The sequence below is a fragment of the Musa acuminata genome, chromosome BXJ2-3, assembly GCF_036884655.1.
Source record: "Musa acuminata AAA Group cultivar baxijiao chromosome BXJ2-3, Cavendish_Baxijiao_AAA, whole genome shotgun sequence".
Classification (NCBI taxonomy): Eukaryota; Viridiplantae; Streptophyta; class Magnoliopsida; order Zingiberales; family Musaceae; genus Musa; species Musa acuminata.
Genome location: NC_088340.1, coordinates 36483119 through 36503255, shown reverse-complemented (window position 1 = coordinate 36503255; position 20137 = coordinate 36483119). Strand labels below are relative to the sequence as shown.

At 44.4% G+C, this 20137-nt stretch overlaps 3 protein-coding genes and 1 long non-coding RNA gene across 4 annotated transcripts; 2 read left to right on the top strand and 2 right to left on the bottom strand.

The window, feature by feature from the left end:
* Positions 1-882: 882 nt before the first annotated feature.
* On the top strand, positions 883-2696 carry LOC135607965 (uncharacterized). The gene is made up of 4 exons (XM_065100299.1): positions 883-1020; positions 1434-1641; positions 1740-1803; positions 1896-2696. The coding sequence occupies exons 2-4, from the start codon at positions 1472-1474 to the stop codon at positions 2175-2177; spliced, it is 516 nt and encodes a 171-aa protein (XP_064956371.1). The 5' UTR covers positions 883-1020; positions 1434-1471; the 3' UTR covers positions 2178-2696.
* Positions 2697-5147: 2451 nt separating this feature from the next.
* LOC135607964 (uncharacterized) lies at positions 5148-7184 on the top strand. The gene is made up of 2 exons (XR_010485322.1): positions 5148-6005; positions 6125-7184. It is a non-coding gene; the product is annotated as an uncharacterized LOC135607964 (long non-coding RNA).
* A 6837-nt stretch (positions 7185-14021) lies between these two features.
* LOC103979237 (myb-related protein 308) lies at positions 14022-15203 on the bottom strand. The gene is made up of 3 exons (XM_009395305.3): positions 15016-15203; positions 14801-14930; positions 14022-14706 (listed from the first exon to the last, which is right to left on the bottom strand). The coding sequence occupies exons 1-3, from the start codon at positions 15143-15145 to the stop codon at positions 14325-14327; spliced, it is 642 nt and encodes a 213-aa protein (XP_009393580.2). The 5' UTR covers positions 15146-15203; the 3' UTR covers positions 14022-14324.
* Positions 15204-17167: 1964 nt separating this feature from the next.
* Positions 17168-19455, bottom strand: LOC103979238 (multicopper oxidase LPR1 homolog 1-like). The gene is made up of 3 exons (XM_009395306.3): positions 19178-19455; positions 17579-19036; positions 17168-17421 (listed from the first exon to the last, which is right to left on the bottom strand). Exons 1-3 carry the CDS (start codon positions 19400-19402, stop codon positions 17368-17370), a joined length of 1737 nt encoding a protein of 578 aa, XP_009393581.2. The 5' UTR covers positions 19403-19455; the 3' UTR covers positions 17168-17367.
* Between the last annotated feature and the right edge of the window lie 682 nt (positions 19456-20137).

Below are 20137 nucleotides of genomic sequence, written 5' to 3'. Positions count from 1 at the left end.
CACCCCCCTCCTTTTCTTTAGGCCTTCTGCTCCATCTAGCAGACATGTTGACTTGCTCATATATATCGTTTGGACCATTAGAACTGTGTTCTAATAATCCCACACAAAACAGGTGGTTTGTGTAAGTAATCTCCAATGGACACTGCCGGCTCTTATTGTTATTTGTCTTGCGAGAAGATGCACGTTAAACGGGGAATGCAAGGTTGGCACAGTGATACATGCGGCTAAGCTGCATTGGTGGCAGCACGCAGCAATCATAAATAGCAACGGAGCACCAAACTTGGAATCTTCCCCCCACTGTGCAATAAAGAAGCTTCACATGCGCTGGTGGCCCATGTGAGAGCAGATGTTCCGTTAAATCTTTTACGGAAGACGTGACTTCACATTGTATATATATACACAACAATAATATTTATAATATTTTTATTTGATTTATTTACAGTATTTTTTTAATTTTAATTATCATAGGTGATATTATTTTTTTGTAATTATTATAAATATCTATTTAAATCGCAGAATAATATATTAATGGTGGTTTCTAATATATTTTAATTTCATTTACCTCATTTACGAAGTGTCTATAAGTGGTTTATTGTGATGTAAAAAATACTATAAAAAATAAAATATTATAATAAATAGAAAAATTATGAGGAATAATTTAAATATATTTTAAATCAAAGTTACTGTTCAAAAAATAAAAGAAAAATACTACTAAAATATAAAAAATGAAAAGAATTGTAAATTTCTTTTTGGGGGGCGGGGGGGGGGGGGGGAGGGGGAAATCGCCCTAAAACGATCGGTCGGATCTTTTATAACCTATTAATATTACTGGTAGTTGCCGGTGGCCGGTCATCCGATTCCACGCAACCATTTTCGCTTTTTTCTATTTTTATTAATAATTAATCTTCTTCTTTTTTTACTATAAATCTGCCCCAAATCCCTCTACCCCTCTCCTTCTCCTCGCCCTACCTATTCGGATTACGGTCCGTTTGTTCTCCCGCCGATCGACGGGTGGATTAGGTAAAGAAACAATCAGTAGTTTTTGATTCCCCTCATTTCTCGTTCGTTTTCTTCTATCTTTGCTCCGGTTACGAGCGGCCGCGAGCTACGTTTTTCGGGAGATCTGGGCCTTTTCATCCCTCTCTTGGTGCCTGTGGCTGTAATTTCAAACAAGGCTAGGACTTTTGCGTGTTTTTTAAAGGAGTTTTTGGCTGATTTTTGGATATTTCAAGATTTTTCGCTCTTCTCTTTGAAATTTTGGGATCTTATTGTTCTATTTTCTGGTTACCTTGAAGCTCTTCCTGTGGAACGTTGCTGCCTTTTGGATTGGAGCTTCTCTCCTTTCTATTTTCGTTCCAGATCCGTTTCAGAATCCTGTATTGCTCGTGATTTGGTGTCTCTGCTAAGAGCTTTTGACCTTTGTGTATGTGCAGGCGTCGCGATCGTAGATCTCGAAGAGATTGAGGCAAAGATGAACCACTGCGCGATGCAGCAGAACGCTTTCGCCGCGGCCTGCGAGGAGATGAGGGCACCTTTCGCCTTCGTTGACCGGAAGGCCCCTATCTTCTGCCCCAGGCCCCGCCGGTTCAGCCCGCTCGCCGCCGTCGTCGATCCAGTCCGACCCGTCCGTTGGCAATCGAGGTGAGTTATTCCCTTCTTCCCGGTCTGAAATCTTAACCTCCAAAACAAAAATCATTTTCATTTACGCCATGTCTAATCCCATGTCCCTCTTCTTCCAGTCACCAGTCGGATTTCTCCGATTCGAACGCCGGGCCGGACCCTCTCGATATATTTCTCACAAAGGTGAGATTTATTTGCCGCCCTTTATACATCTACCATCCATCATCGGCTTGTTGTCGTACATGATCTGAAAATTACACATGTTTTGCTTACAGGATGAAGAACTGGACCAATTAGCTACGTCACCGCCATTTTTCTGCGGCTCGCCACCCAGCCGCGCTGCCAACCCGGTGGTCCACGACGCACGGTTCGGCGAGAATCACCCGCCGGCACTTTTTGCCCCTTCACCACTAACCCTATCCGGCCCACCCATGTCTCCCAAGCAAGGCTGTGCCCACGACAAGTTCGGCGTCTTGCCGGCGACCGTGCGGGTTGAGGGTTTTGATTGCCTCAACCGCGACGGTCGGAGCTGCAGCGGCATCGCTGCTGTGGCCTAAACAGCCCTGCGCGTACCCACCACCCCACAAGCGTCCCGAGCTTTCTTTTTGGGCCGCTGTGGGAGCAAAGAGGAAAGAGGAAACAAAACTCGACACAAAGAGGAGAGTCAGACAACCCACAATTAGGTGCTAAGCATAGCAACAAAACAAAAGCTTTGAGGTAATTTGGAAGGCCTTGCAGCGTTCGATGTAATTGTACATTTTTCTAGTACCAATCTTTTGTGTATGTAATCTAAAGGTTTCATGTGGATACGAGATGAGTGATGGGAAGAAACAGAGAGAGAGAGAGAGAGAGAGAGGTTGAAGCCAATCTTGTGATGTTTTGTTTTTTTATCCATATATTGGATTTTAGGTATTGATAGAAGTAGTGGCTTTTTATCTGTATAAAAATTGTAGCTGGTTGGGTCACTCATCGGTCATGAAATGTGTATATAATCCTCATGTTAAATTAGTATGTTGGAGTTATGTTATGTAATCCTCTTGTATTACTGAAGCTGATGGCGGATGGAGTTTGTTGTGCGTTTGGAATTCCCATCTGCTGAAACCAATGGTGTGTGAGACATGGTCAATGTTGTCGACTGAGGAAATAGGGGAGAAGGTGCGATGGACATGTGAAAGGTGACCCTCCAACACATGATACAGAAAATGTCAAGTTGGAAGAAGAGTCAATTGGATTGCCCACCTTTCGAAATCCCTAAGCATTGAAATCTATTCGCATAAAAAAAGAAGTGACAGCACAGCATGGTTGTTTTCTTACATCACAAGGATTGACTAACACACAGCGCTGAGAGATTTGTTGACCAAGGTGGAAGAAGGACAGACGGTTCTCCATGGTCTGCGTGGAAGATGAACCAAGACGTGGACGTGGTCGTATGGCTTTTCTGTGTATCCACAGATTTATGATCAGACCTTTGAGAGAATCCGCCGCCCGTAGAAATTTCCGCTTCCAATGAAGTGAACTGAAAGCAACTTTTTTTTTTGTCGTCTCCCAGCGTTGTTTTAATTCAATGATATAAAAATAAAAAATTAATATATAAATATGGCATATCAAACGGTTATCACCTCGTTCTTCTCCTTGTCGCCTCATCTATAGTCGAAATCGACGTCAAAGAAGTGGGGAGAAGAAAGATAATATTGACATTGAAAGGTTCTCCATGCGATGGTGGCAGTGGACGAAGGAGACCGTTCGAAGATGAAGAAGATCGGGGTCTTCGTCGTCTTTCTCGTTGTTGCCTCCCCTGATCCTCGCACCTCCAACTCTCCCTCTAAAGAGGTACGACTCTCCTCGTTATTATTTTTTGGATCAAGATCGTCGAGGGCGGACGATGTTGTATCGGGATATAGAAAATAAGTGGAAGACATGTTCGCACAGAGGTTCGACTGGCTTAGGTTCATCAAGACGCTAGTGACAATACATCGATGACTTCATAGTACTCTTTCTCAACACCTCTCTCTTTCTCGATGCTTCTCATTCTTCTTCGAATGTCCTCTTCTTCGTCTCATTGTAACCAGGCTAATATCGCCCGATAACAAACGATTCGCCTATTAATTTGCTGACGGACCGATATATATCATCCATATCAGACGGTATGGAACGATATTAAAAACCAATATATTTTTCACTTGATGTCTATTATAAAATAACACAAGTATTTCGAGAAGAAAATCGTGTTGCTATTTGACTGGCCAATCGACCAATAAATTTTTTGATTTTTAAATAATCCATCTCCTCTCAACTTAGATCTTTTGGTTAACACTAATGTAAAAGGGAATGTATCCATTTGTCAATAAAATTCTCTAATTTTTTATTTTAAAAAATAAGATAGATTAATTAAAAGTAATGGTGCTATGGTGAGCAGATAATAGATAGGTTACAATATATCAGTGCACACGGAAACAGACGAGATTGTTCTGTGGTGTGTTGCTTCTGCGAATCGAATTCCACCGCCAAAGTATGTAGAAAAGAGCGACGGGACACAGGATATGGATGCTCGATGCCGATGGGCGCATCATCTCATCTCAGCTCGGCGTTCGTCCCTAATTTGGACAGCACCTGCGGCCGCCGCTCTTTGTCGACCCAACGTAGCTGAAAAGCCCATGATTCCGATCGCCGACAACCGCTGTTGCTCATCCACCACCGCTGTCCCATCGGTCCGCTGCTGCAGATTTATTCGTCGCTTCGGCCTCTGCGGGCCTCGAAGGCTCAGCCACTGCCTCTTTTCATGCTCTTTCTTATTGCTTTATTTTACGTGGATGCCTCTTTCCATTACACTATTTAGCATATCAATGCATAGAGGAGCGCCAAACGTTGGAGTTAGGGAAGGGTCGGTCATTCAAGACTCCGTCAGATGTCAGCGGATTTGAAACGATCCCGCAGCTTTGAAGCTGTCTGTTCTCCATATATATATATATATATATATATATATATATATATATATATATATATATATATATATATATATATATATAACAATCGATTTACTTGAGATGTCCATATCTTTTTCATATTACAAGGTCACACAGCGGTTGTAGTCTTCCTAAATCACATTGGAATTGTGGATTCACTACAGTAGAACAGCCCAACAATGGTTGCAATAGTCTTCCCATTAGAGGCCCAGACGTGTTGTTTTCGTCTTCCCTGCTTTCTTTCATCCAATCTCCCATGTCCCCACTGGCAATGAACTTGAACGAGAAATTGGAATTCAGTTCCCAAAAAGACGAAGCCAAATAACACCTGAAGTATATGTTTTCTCGAATAATCCAAAAAACAAGCTGATACATAGACAAATCTAACTTGAAATCGGAAGCTCGTTTCTACATAATCTCAACTCAAAGTGTTTAGGATGTCATTGGTGGATTTAGGAATCATATTATTCTTGGATCGCCCATGGGCTGTGCGTCGCACCCACACACGCTGCTTTTCCCCGTCCCTATACGGTCACCCAGAATTTTCGTCCGTCTTCGCTTGCTTCTCTACGTATGGACCCCACACGCCCCCGTTCCACCAATTACATCCATGGGTATGACGTATGGCCACAAATAAAAGCTAATAGAAGGCTTCTATTTGGTTTTAGTTGCCTTCCCACACACGCCACCGGAGAAGGAATACAGGGGGTGATGGGACCCGCCTCTGGTTCTTGTTTTGAGCCGCGGGGTTCCTTCGCCGTAACACCTTTTCCTTTTAATGTCATCGCATGATTACAGTTGTCGGCAGGAGGATGGCTTTCCCGCGGCTCTCGTGACGGGACAGGCTGTGCTGCCGGAGCTCTTTATTGTGTGTCGTCGTCGCCATTACCGGTTTCGGAAACTGTGGGTAGCTGACAGCTCCCCAGATTTAAGAGCCGAGCTGCCAATGGACGGACGAGGGAGAGCTGAGAGTGAATAGAGTGGCCAGCGCTCTCATGATGACCACTCTGACAGTCACGCGCCGCTACGTTCCCCCGCGGATAATAGAAACAAAGACAGACAGAAAAAGAAGGGACATGGGGAGTTGCTCCCTCTGACCCACCTCTTCATGGAGCTCTCTGACCCAGCTCCAGCTCAGTGTTCTCCATGACTGACTAAGTGGCCCAGTTGATCCCCCAGAAAGAAGTGTTCGTGCTCGTGTTCTAATCTTTGTCAAACGTCAAGCTTGAACTCAAACACTACTGCTTCCTTCAGTCTTCGGCGTACACCCACGTACGTACGATGCAATAGAGTACAAATGTCAACAAACAAAGAGTCGTAGAAGCATTTGTTTTGCTTCGATTGAACGCGCAACGAGGGATCCTCTCGCGCCCATTGCAGCCTAATTCCGGTGGTACAGCGATCGACGTCGTCAATAATATGGTATCACTGTCTATTATTCTCTCTGTTGCTTTCTTGCTTTTTGTCGTTGTCGTACAGTATTATCCCACCATTTTCCTCACTGTAATCTTGCTATTTAATGGACGACGTTGCGGCATCAGACAGACGTCCGCTGACGCACCAAGTCAATCGTCTCACCGATGTCGGCAACTCCGGATGATGGGATACGGCATGTGATCTGGTCGGCGTCCGGCGTTACACGGAATCCGATCGAGAGCTAATCCCGGATAAGGAATACCGTGGCAGACACTATTAGTACTGTCATTATCCAACAAAACTGCCGCATCCTTGTGTACGTGACATTTCAGAGATGATGATGAATGGTTCAGCATAGTGTAAGGTACTCACGGGAGCAGCTGACCTTTCCACACGTACTTATAACATCCAGAAGCAGCCAACGCCTGTTTGATACACGGTGAAGGCAGAGAGAATCGAAAGAGATGAAACGAGGCAGAGCAGAGGCCGGGCTGCCGTCCTCCAAGGAAGCCGCCGAGTTCCCTGCCAAGGCCCAGCGGCGTCAGAAGGGGTCGACGCCCAAGGGATCGGCTTCGGCGGGGAGGACGAGGCAGGCGGTGAAGCCGGATCATGCGCGCAAGGGCAGAGGAAACGACAAGGGCCCGGCTGCTGCTCCGGCGGCCGACCTGCAGCAGTCTTCTACTGCTCCCGTTGCGCCCGCGGAGGAGGAAGTGGTGGGGTGGGTGGACGGGGCGGCGGAGCTGGGGGATTGGTGGTGGGGCCTGTGGGGCGTGGAGGAGGACAAGCTCTCCGGCTGGTTCCCGTTTGTGGACGAAGACTTCCTCTGCTCCGAGGCCAGGGGAGGAGAGTTGTCCGGTGGACTGCTCTGGGAAGAAGCTTACCACGACATCTGGCAGCTGCAACACATTTACGAAATCCCGCAGGCGGCATCCAATTGACGAAGGTCTAACCGCGGCTATCTCGTTCTTGCTTTTCTTTTAGGGTAGAGGAATCGAATGGGAAATAGAGAACGAGACAGATTAGAAGGAAGGGAGTGAAGGAACAACGAAAGCAGCAAGAAATGCAGAAAAATTGCATCTTTGGAAGCGGGTTTTTGTTGATCTGTTGGTCTTAATTTTTTGTTTTGCTAGTTGGTTTGTACAAATGGTGTCTGCTGAAGGAAAGCTGCTGCTTACTGATGCATCATATTGTGCTCTTGCGTTCTTTGCAGAGATTGCATTCCTTGGCTTAAGCTGAGTTCATCATCATCTTCGTTGCTCTTCACCAAAAGCTCCCTCGTCTGCTGGGAAACGGCATGCTATTGGAAGTCCACTACGGAAACAACAAGGAATAGAAGGAAATCGCGTCGTTGTTCTTCCAATTAATCTATTTTGTGAAACGAAATTTTAGAGCAATCAAAGAACTGAGTATGAACTCTGCGTAAGCCTCTATTTTCTAATCGGCTGCTTTAGATATAGCAGCCAAATCTAAATAGCCCATTTCCGGACTAATTACATATTACGCAACCCTTGTAGGATTGTGGTTCTTCAACTTATAAAAATCATATTACGCAGCCCTTTTACGATTGTGGTCAGTGCTCCCAATAATACATCAAGATTCGCTCATGGAAGTCAACCGGGAGAGCGACTAGATAAGTGCCCCACCATCCCATCTTCTATGAGGGTCAGCGCCCTTCGAGCACCGGAAGAGTGGTGACGTGCGAGAGGACAAAAGCTGGTTAGGATAGAAACAAACGACATGAAATGTAGTGATTTAGAATATGGTAAAACCAGGTGAAGATCTTCTTCTCCTTCAAGATTGTTTGAGGTTTAAAGGCTGTGCAGAGCGAGGTGATTGCATGTAAAACTATTGTTTGCTTAGACGTGGAAACCCGTTGGAATTCTACATATTTAATGTTGGAGGCTGCTTTGATGTATCAAACTCGAAGAAGACAAAAGGGAAAGGAATGCCATTGAAAGAAGATTGGGGTGTATGCACGTTCGATCACTCACGCCTTGTTTAAAGATCTTTTATTTTGCTGCTATGTGTATTTTTGGTTCCTCTCCTCTTATTGTTCGGCAAACCTTAAGCCGTGATCGCGTGGTGACATCCAAGACCATCTTGAGGACGAAGGTCTTGCTTGATCGAGTCAAGCTCGGATCGGGTAGGGATGCATCTCTTTCATGAGCTCGTCCGTCTGCCTTCATCGTCACCGAGTTCCTGCACACAGGCTTGGGTCGGGATGGGGAATGATCTCGACTTGGGCCCCTCCAAATCTCAAGTTAGTGGTCTCCTGAAGTTTTTCTGATACCCCTCGGTTAGATGCTGATGAGGGGTTCCTATTCTTGCTCATGGGGGTCAATCGTACGCGACCTTTGTCGGCGACCGACCTAGCAAACGTACCTTCGGGCGTCCATCGCCCGGGATACATGGGATGGCAGCATGCGGAGTCGTCCCGGGTATCCCGGAGCGGTCCTTGTTGCGGCAAGGCTAGTCGGCACGGAGCCAGACGACGCGAGGAGGTGACCACTGTTGTCCCGGATTGGCACTACGTCTCCCTCCCGAGGCTTCGCACTCGAGCTGATGTGGCAGGGGTTGAGTCCTTGTGGGGTGATCCATAATATGTCCTATCACTTATGACACAAGCGATAGATACATGAAGTAGGCTTTTGGCATTGGGATAAATATTAATCAGTGCTGTTAGCATGATGATCAAAACATTCGTTTGATGGCCAACAAAACGAAGAAACATTGGGGAAGCCCCAATCCTGTTAACATATTATTGTTGATTCGAGACATCGGCAATTGAGAATGTTGATGGCTTGTGTGAAGTCATTGTATGAACAATACAAGATTATCGAGATAGGAGCTCAGATTTCATTTGTGCAAACGTCAATTCAAGATGAAGATGATGCGAAAACATATTGTATGAGTATGTGTTTGCAAGCACCTGAGAGCAAATCAAAGCTGGAAAAGTTTTTGAATGACGGCTGTGAACCACTGAAAGCTAAGGTCGAGTTATATATGTTGAATCTGTGGATACATGAAGGAGGTTTTTTATGATGATGATTAATAGATACTCTCCACTGTGTCTTCTGAGAGTGCTTTTAGCACTGGAGGAAGGGTACCTGATCCTCATCATAGTTCCTTGTTTCCACAGATTGGATTAGGTTGAAGATTTTGAGGAGCTCGAGAGATTAGAACAAGATAATTTGGTAGAAATGCTTTATATAATAATGAATTATTCCTTTTTTTTGTTTTTCTTTTTTACAGTAGGCTTCTCATCATGCACATGAAATTACGAGTTACTAGTCTCGATGAATAAGGGAGATGCTTTTCAACATTCTGGTGTTATATTTATCTTTATAAATATTAGTGTCTTGTTTCTTGCTCCAATTTATAATTCTTCAGATGAAGATCTACAATTTGGATCAGAAAGTTGACTCACTGCTATGTAACTTTTATATTGCAAGTTAAAATGTTATTATGTTGGAAAAGTAGTATTTTTTTTAAGTTCATAATTTTATCCTTCTAATTATATCATTAACATGTTTGAAGCACTCAGCAAAAGAACATCCATGTTGGTTGGAACAGTTGAATCAATATGTCGCATGCATCATGATATAGCATATTTTGGTATCTAACCGATACGACACATCAACTGTCATAACAAACTCGATGTGACATCCCCTGAGTGGACGTGTCTCGAGCCAACTCAACATCATAAGCCCGAGGCTAGTTAGTCTCCAAACACCATCCCTCTACGCCTACTTCGCTCGAGGCTATCCGGGATGACACGACCATGTATCAAGCCACATAGGAGGTAAGAAGCAACGTCGAACGAGACTAAATCGAGTGAATCAGACAATGCCTGCACCCAATACACAGGTCGATCACTTGTGATGTTAGCGGGCATTAAACACTCACGTACGATGATGACCTGGGATCATTAAAGCTGTTACGTACGGCCGCATGTAGGAACAAGTATAAAAGCCAACCCCATGAACAACATTGGGGTCGAACCTTATACACATACACTCAAACTTCCTCATCTCCAACTCTTGTTAACTTAAATATCGGAGGGGTTGAGTCAAGAATCCCTCACCTGATTTCGATCTATGTATAGGCTTCTGACGGACAGCTAAAAGAGTGATCTTCAACCTCCACCTAGGAAAACAAGGCTCACGCCCTCTCAACCAAACCTCGGGTTAACATGCTTCGGCTCAAAGACCATGCTAGTGATCTTAAGTACTTGGGATGAGCCAACTAGCCACAATATAGCAGTGCAAAACACATCATATACTATTATTTGTGCTCTTCTTGAAGCTTGATGATACTAACAACAGATTGTAATAGAGTAATAAGTTGCAACGGAAGAAGATCCTAAGCAATGGAAGTGGAGTTTTGTCATAACATTTTATTTTAGAATGCTTAGAATAATATTTGTGATATAATTTTTTTAAAAATATCGATATAATTGGATCAGAATTTTAGTTGGGTTAAAGTAAATCGAATCGATTCACCAAATCAAGTCGATTCATTTAAAATTTATATATTTTCTAAATAAATTAAAATTAAAAATCGATTAACTAGATTGAATAGGTAGATTTAAAATGATTTTATTCGAAGCACCTTACTTTAATCGAACCAAACTTTTTTTTCGATTTGACTCGATTCCGCTGGTGATAAAAGGCGTAGTTGCGGTCGAACCCTTTCCAACCAAACTGCTGGACCGCGTACCATCGCCAGTCTCCACCATCCCATCCTCGTCTGGCTGAGGAAAAACCAGCGTCTAAAGACTTGCTAATGTGCCAAAACTTTTTGGTCCCTCTCTTGCTATTCCAATCTCTTTATCTCCTCGTTGTCATTGGAGATCCGACGAGCACCGCGACAAACGTGCTGCTGTTGACGAATCCACATTTTCCTTCGCCATCGTCATCGTCTTCTTCTGTTACCCTCTCGTATGTCTTACGAAACAAGATCTGTGATATGCGTGTTTCCTGGAGAAGGATGGATTAGCGTGGTCTGTTTACGTCCTTCAACCCGCAGCAGCTTGTATTACTCGACGTCGAAGCATCCAAAGTACCTTTGTTACGCTGCAACACATCATGTGAAGCTGGTCTCATGCAGGCCACCAAATAGGTCCGATGTGTATTGACAATGGCGCTGCGAAACCTCCTGTTCATTTCGAAATCGACTTGGAGCTACTAAATTATCTCAACATCAGTCTCAAATGTATCTAATGGAGAGATGGAGATAGGATTCATTTGGCAGTGATTGAGGCCACCCAACTGTCCCAATCATCTAACTATTGCCAAACTAAAGAAGTATCCGAGGAAGAACGTGGCGTCAACAGATCCCATTCAATTAACTCAAATCTCGATTCAAACATTTGCAGTCGAAAGCCCACAAGAGATTTTAGGTAGACGTTGCAATCGTTGTTTGTCTTCATGACAGAGGATTAAGCTAACTGGTTAGACTATAAAGTTCGGGAAAATTGATGATCGGGATATCATAATTTGCTGCTGACGTTGTATTCACGAACAAGTCAAGACTGCTGTTTGAACATTGAAGAGCCTCGACGTCTCGGATGTGATCCGTCATAACTTTGAGCTCGTCTTTGCCCATCTCCCTTGATATTACTGTACAACTACTTGTCAACCACTGTGGAATGTCGAGAGAGGATCCATGGAGTTGTGGTCGGAGCTGACCGGTAGAAATCATGTCAAGTTGCTCATTGACATGGCCTCCTTGTGCGCAATCTTGCAGTCTGGTTAGAGGAAGACTCGGCCATTCCTCGCCATTTTTCTGACCTTTACCAACGTCTTCGGTCGGTCTTCTGCCTTGAGACGTAGTAACGTTGTCTCTTTTGCAGTCTTCAACGTTTGCTCCTGCGAAACGAGAGCAGCATCCTATCTATACCTGAAGGAGATATCAGCTCATATCAGCCTTAACGAGGATGCATGCATGCGACGTATAGTTCATAGTTTCCGCCTTAGCAGCTTACCGACTTCGTAGAACTAATCGAGAGATATGTCCGAAACAGCAGGTGACAAGTGCTCCCAAGTTCTGTGGATCATCCACGACAAGTTGGTGGTGTCCGATCGGCACTCTGAATGTGGGCGACGAAGGCTTACTAAAATGATGTGCTGCTCGACAGCAAGCCATGCTTGACCACACCCTCCCAGGAAAGAAGAATTAAGTGAAAGAGATCAATCATGTCACATCACCGAGTGATTCAAACTGCTTTGCCGTGGTACCACCGAGCATTCTTTACATGGATTGGTATGTGGAGTAGATATCCGAAACAGATGCGACCGAGAGGAGAGGCAGATATGGATGCCGACAACGTGTCGTCACCTACCCGTCAAGGCAGGTGCACGAGTCCCGTGGGGATCTCTGCCATTGTGGCACGTACGGTGGGTGTCTGCACAGCATCACTCTGGGAGTACTCTCGGTGGCGTTCTACTTCGAGTTCAAGGGGTAACACCATCGGATGTCAGTGCCATGGGAGGTAGCAACCACGAAGCATTCATCTCCAGAAATGATAAGGTGCATATGAAAGCAGGGAAGTTCCATCTGACGCTCTGTGCCATTGGAAAGGTGGTCAGGGCTCTCTTTCATTTGCTCTCGAACTTTGACGTTCAGCGAAACTTTCAGAGCGTGTCCGTAGCAGCAATCACCTGAGTGATTTCTCATTTTATTTTATTTTTCTTGAATTCATCAAAAGAAGGTTCCTTTTAAGATAAAGGAAGATTGCATTGTTTCCATCATCGTCATTTATATCTATATTGACCTTATATAAGTTGATTTTTATATGTAATCATTTTTACCATTCTTTTCTTAATTTTTTACCTCTGAAAAATCTCAGGACGAATTTCCAAAAAAAAATCATCTTTTTTTTTATTTTTTATTTCAAAAAGTATCCCATTTTCAAATATGCTAACATATCCTCCTTTTTATCTCATATCTGGAATATCATTTCTCTCTCTTTTTCTTTTTTTTTTTTTCTTATGGACTGTAATACCTAAAAAATATCATAATACAGTGAAAAATAATATAAAATAGTATTTTTCTAAAAACACTGTGATTATATTGTGTTATAGTATTTTTAACAATACAAAAAAAAATATTATGTAATGTTATAATCTTTCTGTATTATGTTATAATATTTTTCTGATATTGCTAACTACACTGTAACTAAAAATAAAAACATTATAATTGGGTTAGTTTAGATAAAGCTAAAATTGACTTATAAGAGTCAAATAAATATATTATTATTAATTTTAATTTAAATAATTTTATTAATAGATCAGTTAGTCCATTAAATCCGAATCATGACATTTGATATCAGAATCAATTTAATATATTGATATAGTGAGAGGGTTTGAGTAGGAACGTTACGACCTCACATGTATTTTGTTATGATATTTTGATGAAGTTAATAGTTCAGCTAACCCATTAGACTCGGATCAGGACTAATTTGTATAAAGTAAATAATTACTATATAATTTTGAAAATGTTGGGTACTTTTCAGAATAAAGAAAAAGAGGATTGTTTGTTTGGAATTAGTATAAAAAAGAATCCTATGCATCGTTGATTGATAGATAAATTGTTTCTGTTGTACCAACGAAGGATCTTTCAAGCTGAGGAAGGTCACCCGCCGCATTTATTACGTAGACACCGGGAATGGTAGGTTTATGTCGACATTGGACATCACAATGTCAAGGATTGTTTTGCGGATTTAGACTGACCAAATCTTATATGGTTTGATTTTATATCACTTTTCTTCTCTCTCTTAGCAGATCTTTAATCCCTAATCCACTGTGATGCTAATGGCTCCTATACACATGCCATTCTCCTTATTGTTAGTCGAATTCATTAGTATATATATACATATACATATATAACCAATTATTCTTAAGTTGATAGGACTTGGAATTGAATTTTTCTGCCAGGATTTGTAACACCTCTGTATACAATTTGTCATGAAGCTCAAGTTGCTGGCTATTGCGCGCGCGCACACACAAATACAGTAGAACAGAGGATGTTAAGGTTTCGTGACAAAGATATATATACGTCTGCTGTTGTGGCTTCATATTACAATACTTTGGAGCTTCTTCTAAACTACAAATCCTTTGTTGTGTTGTACGACAGTTACCTTCGTCAATTCTGATTTGTGTCTGCCGCTGCAGCACAGCAAGATATGTATATCTTCTGTGGGTTACTGCGATTACGCACATACCACAATCAACGCAGATCTGTACATAATCTTTGGAGCACTCATGCCCTCTTCGACGTTACCTCCACTCGACCTTTCTGATACAGGGCATTAATCATCCCAAGTTAGCGAAAGAGAAGGAGCGTCGGGTTGGCCGTGTTCTTCTCCATGACCGATGACGGTATGCAGATCGTAAGGTCAAGGTTTAGATCCGGCAAGCCGCTGGAATTCTCCTCCAGGCTGCCGCTACCAGCACACAGCACTCGGTCGTCGCCCACCGTGGAGTTGAGATGCCAGAACGACATGTTCTTATAGTTTCTCGTGCCGTCACTCGATGGAGTTGCACTGTTTGAGCTCCGAGATTGATGGAGCGGCACCTTCCGGGCCACGCGGTGGTTGTCAGGATCGATACCCATGCTTGTGAGCTTCTTCCTCAGATGAGAGTTCCAGTAGTTCTTCACCTCGTTGTCGGTTCGCCCCGGCAGCCTCCCAGCTATCAACGACCACCTGAAACAAATACACCGCGAACCCTTCCTTGGACGTGGATGCATAAGCCGGAGTACCATAGTTGATTTGCTTCTCGTGGGATCAGATGGCATACCGGTTGCCGAGCAAGGCATGGAGCTTGATGATGAGGTCGGCTTCGTCCTCCTGGAAGTTCCCTCTCTTAACATCAGGCCGGAGGTAGTTGATCCATCGAAGCCTGCAACTCTTACCGCACCGAAGCAGCCCTACGAAGAAGGAAAAAGGAGTAAGTGCCGTAGGATCGTTAAGCCACGAATCCCAGAAGTTAACTTGCATTTGGTAGTCAGAAACCTGCAGCCTTGGGGAGTGCTCTCCAGCAGCCTTCTCCATGCACTCCGACGTAGTCGATGAGCTTCTGGTCCTCCTCTTTGGACCACGCCCCCCTGTTGGTGCCTTGCTTATCACAACAAGGGCTCCTCATTGCCGTAGAGCAGAGGCAGGGAGAGAGAAAGAGGTGCCAAGATCTGAGGTGTCTACGGAGGATCGTTGCAGGAGACTATATAGTGGGAGTGGAAGATGGTCAGGAACTGGTCGCCATCCGTGCAGGTGGGTTGCGGGCGAAGAGTTGACGGGAAGACTGGTGGTTTAAAGTTGGGGGTTGTGAAGGGGGTGTGCGGCTTGGTAGTTGCAGATAGAACTTAGAAGTCTTCGTGCCTCTTCCAGGAAAGTGACCAAACTCCGTAGATATCTCGTCTTCCCTAAATATGTCCGAAGAACAGGAGCTGGATGCACGCATGGCACATGCTCCCAAGCTGACCGATAGATTTCCCTCTGTGCCCAAGCGGTCATCTCCCCACCATTACACTGACGCTTTGTTATGCTTCCTCCCTTGATCTAAAGGAATCTCTACTTCTCTATCAGTGTTATCCACCTGCATGGCCTGTGCATGGGGAAGTAGAAGAAACCCAACAGAGAATCGCTTCGTCGTCGTTTACTTGGAACCAGTAGTTTCGGACAGCACAAAGTCAAGAGCTATCGCGTTTAGGCTTTAGAAAAGCTTGACTTAGCGGACGAATGGGGATCGAACTGGTCCGTCGGTCATACCATATGCGGCCACGGGTCTGAAGTCTGCGTGCGTTGGCAGGAAGTTGAGACCTATATTACCTTTCTGCCCGTCTCCTTCTTTCGTGGCGAACACTTCGACTGTGCTACTCCTTTTTAGAGTATGAAATGTCTTGATTTCCCCTGCAGCATGGAGGGTTCTATTGTTAACACTCGTATTCTTCTTATAATCTTTTCTTCGCGCGAGTAGAACACCCATTCTCGTAGTTTTGTTGACTACTATAAGAGCAGAACACCTGTTTCGAAACGGTGCACTTGGTGACAAAGATGCGGGGAAAGCGGTCTAAACTTGATCTACTAACCTGAGCACGTCAACGCCATACGTCTCCGTGGTCAACGCTCATCGTAGTTCTTTTCTAATTGAGAAAGTAATGACCGTCCTTCGGTAATGCTATGAGTTCTATGTCTCGACAGTTCTGCCATGTCAGCATAATCCCAAAAGATCCCAATCCATCGCTCCGATCGGAAGAGGGCTTCTTCGAAAGTCAAGCCCTCCTTTTCTCTCTCTACATTTTAATCTCATTTTTGGTAGTCTTACTTGAGCACAAGGGGGATCTCATATCGAGTCTTGGCACCTACATTACTTTTGGCTCGATCATATGTCTCGACTCAGAATCAAATTGAGCTGAGCGACATCGACATTGGTTAACCTGCAATTAGAAATAATTCTGTTCTTTTTTTTTTACGACACAATAAGTTATTCTCAACATGATATAAGAACTAATGTTCACCAAAAAAATAAAACATTACTGATGAGATAAAAAATAGTTCTATATCGCTAAGATTTCAAAAATATATTTGGTTTTGGATTTAGTTGGTGCCCAATTTTTTTTTTTTTTTTTTTTTTTGTGTTAGATTGAACTTATATATATTTGAGTCAAACTTGTTAATTTTAAAACCTCAATAATTGATATTTTTAATTTTTTTTATCATCAATCGGTCATTTCTTCACAACTATACTTCTTCTATAAACGTTGATCTTAATCTTTTCATGAGCATATTTTATATGACGTAAGTGTTAATTACATATAACCCTAATGTAATATTTCGATTCTTATACTTTCAAAAACTATATTAGGATTCTTATACTTATATATATAAGTAAAATATTTAATCGTGTCGCCATCGATTTTATTGACGAAAATACTACAGGATTTATCACCGAGCATGTATAGTATTTTTATTACCCGTGTCAATGATGTGAGACGAAATTAGATTGAATATTTTACTTTCGTAAATATAAGAATCTTAATATAATTTTTAAAAATATATAAATAAAAAACAAAACAAAAAATTAATTATAAAAATATATATTTAGTTGGATGATGTGATAGCACATCGGAGGTCACAACTCAAAACAAAACAGCATGAAACAAATATGTACTTCTGAATCGTGTACGACCTGATTATTTTTTAAGAGAGTGTTTTACAAACAAATCACTAAGTACTCGTCGTCAACTACAATTACATCAATCGCAACAGACAAAATCCAAGTAGTTGCGGACGATGTCCCTCTAATCTCTATTCATGATAAGAAACCAGCGTTAATCCTACGAAGAACTCTCTACCATCGGTATTTCCTCAACTTCTCAGTGTGAGGGGTCGAATCATTGCATTGTCCTCGTGATCGAGAATCTGCACATGAGAAGATAAAGGTTCATTGAAATCAGGTAAACGATGACAAGTGGAAAACTCCATCTGGTCTAATCTACGTTCTTTGCACGAGCTACACACATTCCATTTGCTCCATATGCGTCTATGAATGAGATAAAAAAGAGTACGAACCACTTACGTGGCAATGATAGACGTAGCCAGGCTGCTTCGTTGCATCAAACGGGTAGGGCGCGTCCTCGTCGATGAGCTTAAACTTCACTACTATCGTGGTCATGTGGCCCGGCTTGATCTTCGCTATGTTCTTCCACGTCTTCTCGTGCTCCGGCGCGGCTTCCAGCTGCCCCACTGCGTGAGCCTTCACGTTGCACTTGATGGCGTCGTTCATCCGCCTCATGCATGCCGTGAACGCCTCTAGATCCACCAGCTCCCTCACCCTCACCGCCTGAAACGTCGCCAGATGCAGGTGCAGCGGGTGGTTGTCCTCCGTCAGGTTGATCACCTCCCACACCTCGGTGCTCCCCGCCTTCGGCGTCTCTGTCGCTGGGTCCTCCAACCTCTTACCGTTGATGTACAGGTGCGTCGGCTCGCCGGTCGCGCTCTGGTACTCGTACAACACGATGTACCTCCTCGCCGTCCCCTCGTTTTCGTTCGCCACCGGGTAATTGGCCATTAAGGTCGCCGGAATCTTAGAGTCGTCCTTCGTCTTCTCGGGTGATATGACAAACTTCATGACCTTGCTGCTCTGGGTGCTCACGGGGTCGCCACCGGGGAATGGGTACGGCGCGCTATTGGTTAGCCTGACGGTGGAAGTTGCCGACTCGGAGAAGTCGATGACGACGTCGTAGATTTCGGCCGGCGCGATAAGGATGCTCGACGTGGTAATGGGCCTGCGGAGGTAAGTCACATCTGAGCCGATCACGGTGAAGGGCAGACCGTCGGACAAGGAGAGGTGGAAGTAACGAGCGTTGCTGCTGTTCAGGATGCGGAAGCGGTACTTGCGGCTCTGGACGGCGAGGTACGGCCAGGCTTTCCCGTTGACGACGATGACCTCCCCGAAGTACTCGGGCTGCCACTGAGGGTGGACGGTGGGGTTGTTGCCTCTGTAGTTCATGTAGAGGGAGCCGTCCTTGTAGAAGCTCCGGTCGTCAAGGACGAGCTGGCGGTCGTACTCGTCGCCGGCGGGGAGGCCGAGGGGGGCCTCGACAAACGGGTTGCGGATGATATAGATGCCGATAAGTCCGGCGAGGAGGTTGGCGCGGGTGAGGCCGAGGGCGTGGTCGTGGTACCAGAGGTTGCCAGGGTGCTGTACGTTCGGGTAACTGTAGTTTGTCTGCGTCCATTTCGGTCCCTTCTCGCGAAACTTAGCGGTGTACCATGCGAAGGCGCTGCCATCAGCCTGCGGTTCGTGGATGCCTCCGTGGAGGTGGACGACGGCGGGGACGCCGCCGTGCTTGGGGATGGCAACCGGAATCGTCGGGTCCCATGGGAGGATGTGCTTCTCCGGGAGGTGGTTCTCCCAGGTCACGTTGAGTGGGACCCCTTGGATGGCCTCGATGGTCGGGCCTGGGAACGTGGCAGCCTCGCGGCTGGTGCCGTAGATGAAGACGGTGGTCGCCGGCAAGTCTCTATGGAATTTCTGCACGAAGCACACAAATAGAGGACAAGCGTCAAACTTTGTTTAGTCATCCCAAAAGGCACTATGAATCATAGTACGTAGTCGAATGGATTAGCCATGCATCGGTTACAATCTAAGAAGAAGGATAACGATGAACCATACCCATTTCTTCTCGAACATGCCAATGGTTAGGCCAATGGACATTGGCCGGCCATCCTTTATGGAATAGCCATAGATTCTAGGCATCATCGGCAGCGGCTCGACGTACTTCTTCAGCGAGTGAGCTACCCGTCGAAGCGTCTTGTCGGTCACCGGAGAAGGCTCGCCGGTTCCGGCAGCCAGACAGGCGACCAGGAAGAGAACTGCGAGCACCGACTTAGTCATCATTCGATCGCACAGCTTTCCTGCTATGAACAAAAGAATACAGTCGTTAGAGCTTATTCTGCTGCTGCTTTTGGCAGAGGAGGTAAAGGAGCGAGCATGCACTAAAGTAGATGAAAAGCTAAAGATGAAAAGATGATGGTCGAGGATGTGGCCAGCACAAACAAGTACTGATGTGACTGTTTTCTTGGAGAAGATGGCGACCATATGATTGCGGTTGAGGATGGTGGAGGTGATCGACCTCAAGGCACTCCCGACGTATGAAATGATTGCGGGAAAAGATAAGATGTACAGTAGTGGAGATTGCGGTGTGATAATGAACTCATTAGCCTTTCGAATCCCTTATGACTTTATGGTGTGCAAACTTCGATTGCAGTTGTAAAGGTAGCGAGGTATAAGCTGCCTTCCACATACATGGACCCCCTGAGCTCAGAAATGGTTGGCACACGGCATGGAGGACACCATTAACAAGATTGACTTCACCCAAGAGACAAGAAGATATCTAATGCACTCTGCAATCGATCTCATTTCCCAGAACAGGAGAACACTATAATGGCAATGGCTGGAAATCTTTCTATCTAGAAAATGATGATGATGAGGAACTCATTGTTTCAGCTACACACCCTTCATTTCAGATAATAAGACGTATGCATGAATGAGAAAGAGGAGATCCTAACAACTGAGACAACTCGATAGGTATGATGAAAATAGTCATGTGTTTAGATGATGAGGATGGATTAA

Bases quoted from the DNA above. Each gene is read 5' to 3' on its own strand.
- LOC135607965 (XM_065100299.1), top strand. From the start codon at position 1,472: ATGAACCACTGCGCGATGCAGCAGAACGCTTTCGCCGCGGCCTGCGAG. The intron at 1,642-1,739 runs GTGAGTTATTCC...CTCTTCTTCCAG, and splicing joins CCCGTCCGTTGGCAATCGAG to TCACCAGTCGGATTTCTCCG. The intron at 1,804-1,895 runs GTGAGATTTATT...TTTTGCTTACAG, and splicing joins TCGATATATTTCTCACAAAG to GATGAAGAACTGGACCAATT.
- LOC103979237 (XM_009395305.3), bottom strand. From the start codon at position 15,145: ATGAGGAGCCCTTGTTGTGATAAGCAAGGCACCAACAGGGGGGCGTGG. The intron at 14,931-15,015 runs GTTTCTGACTAC...CCTTCTTCGTAG, and splicing joins AGCACTCCCCAAGGCTGCAG to GGCTGCTTCGGTGCGGTAAG. The intron at 14,707-14,800 runs GTATGCCATCTG...TATTTGTTTCAG, and splicing joins CATGCCTTGCTCGGCAACCG to GTGGTCGTTGATAGCTGGGA.
- LOC103979238 (XM_009395306.3), bottom strand. From the start codon at position 19,402: ATGATGACTAAGTCGGTGCTCGCAGTTCTCTTCCTGGTCGCCTGTCTG. The intron at 19,037-19,177 runs GTATGGTTCATC...TGCTTCGTGCAG, and splicing joins GCATGTTCGAGAAGAAATGG to AAATTCCATAGAGACTTGCC. The intron at 17,422-17,578 runs GTAAGTGGTTCG...TCTCATGTGCAG, and splicing joins GCTACGTCTATCATTGCCAC to ATTCTCGATCACGAGGACAA.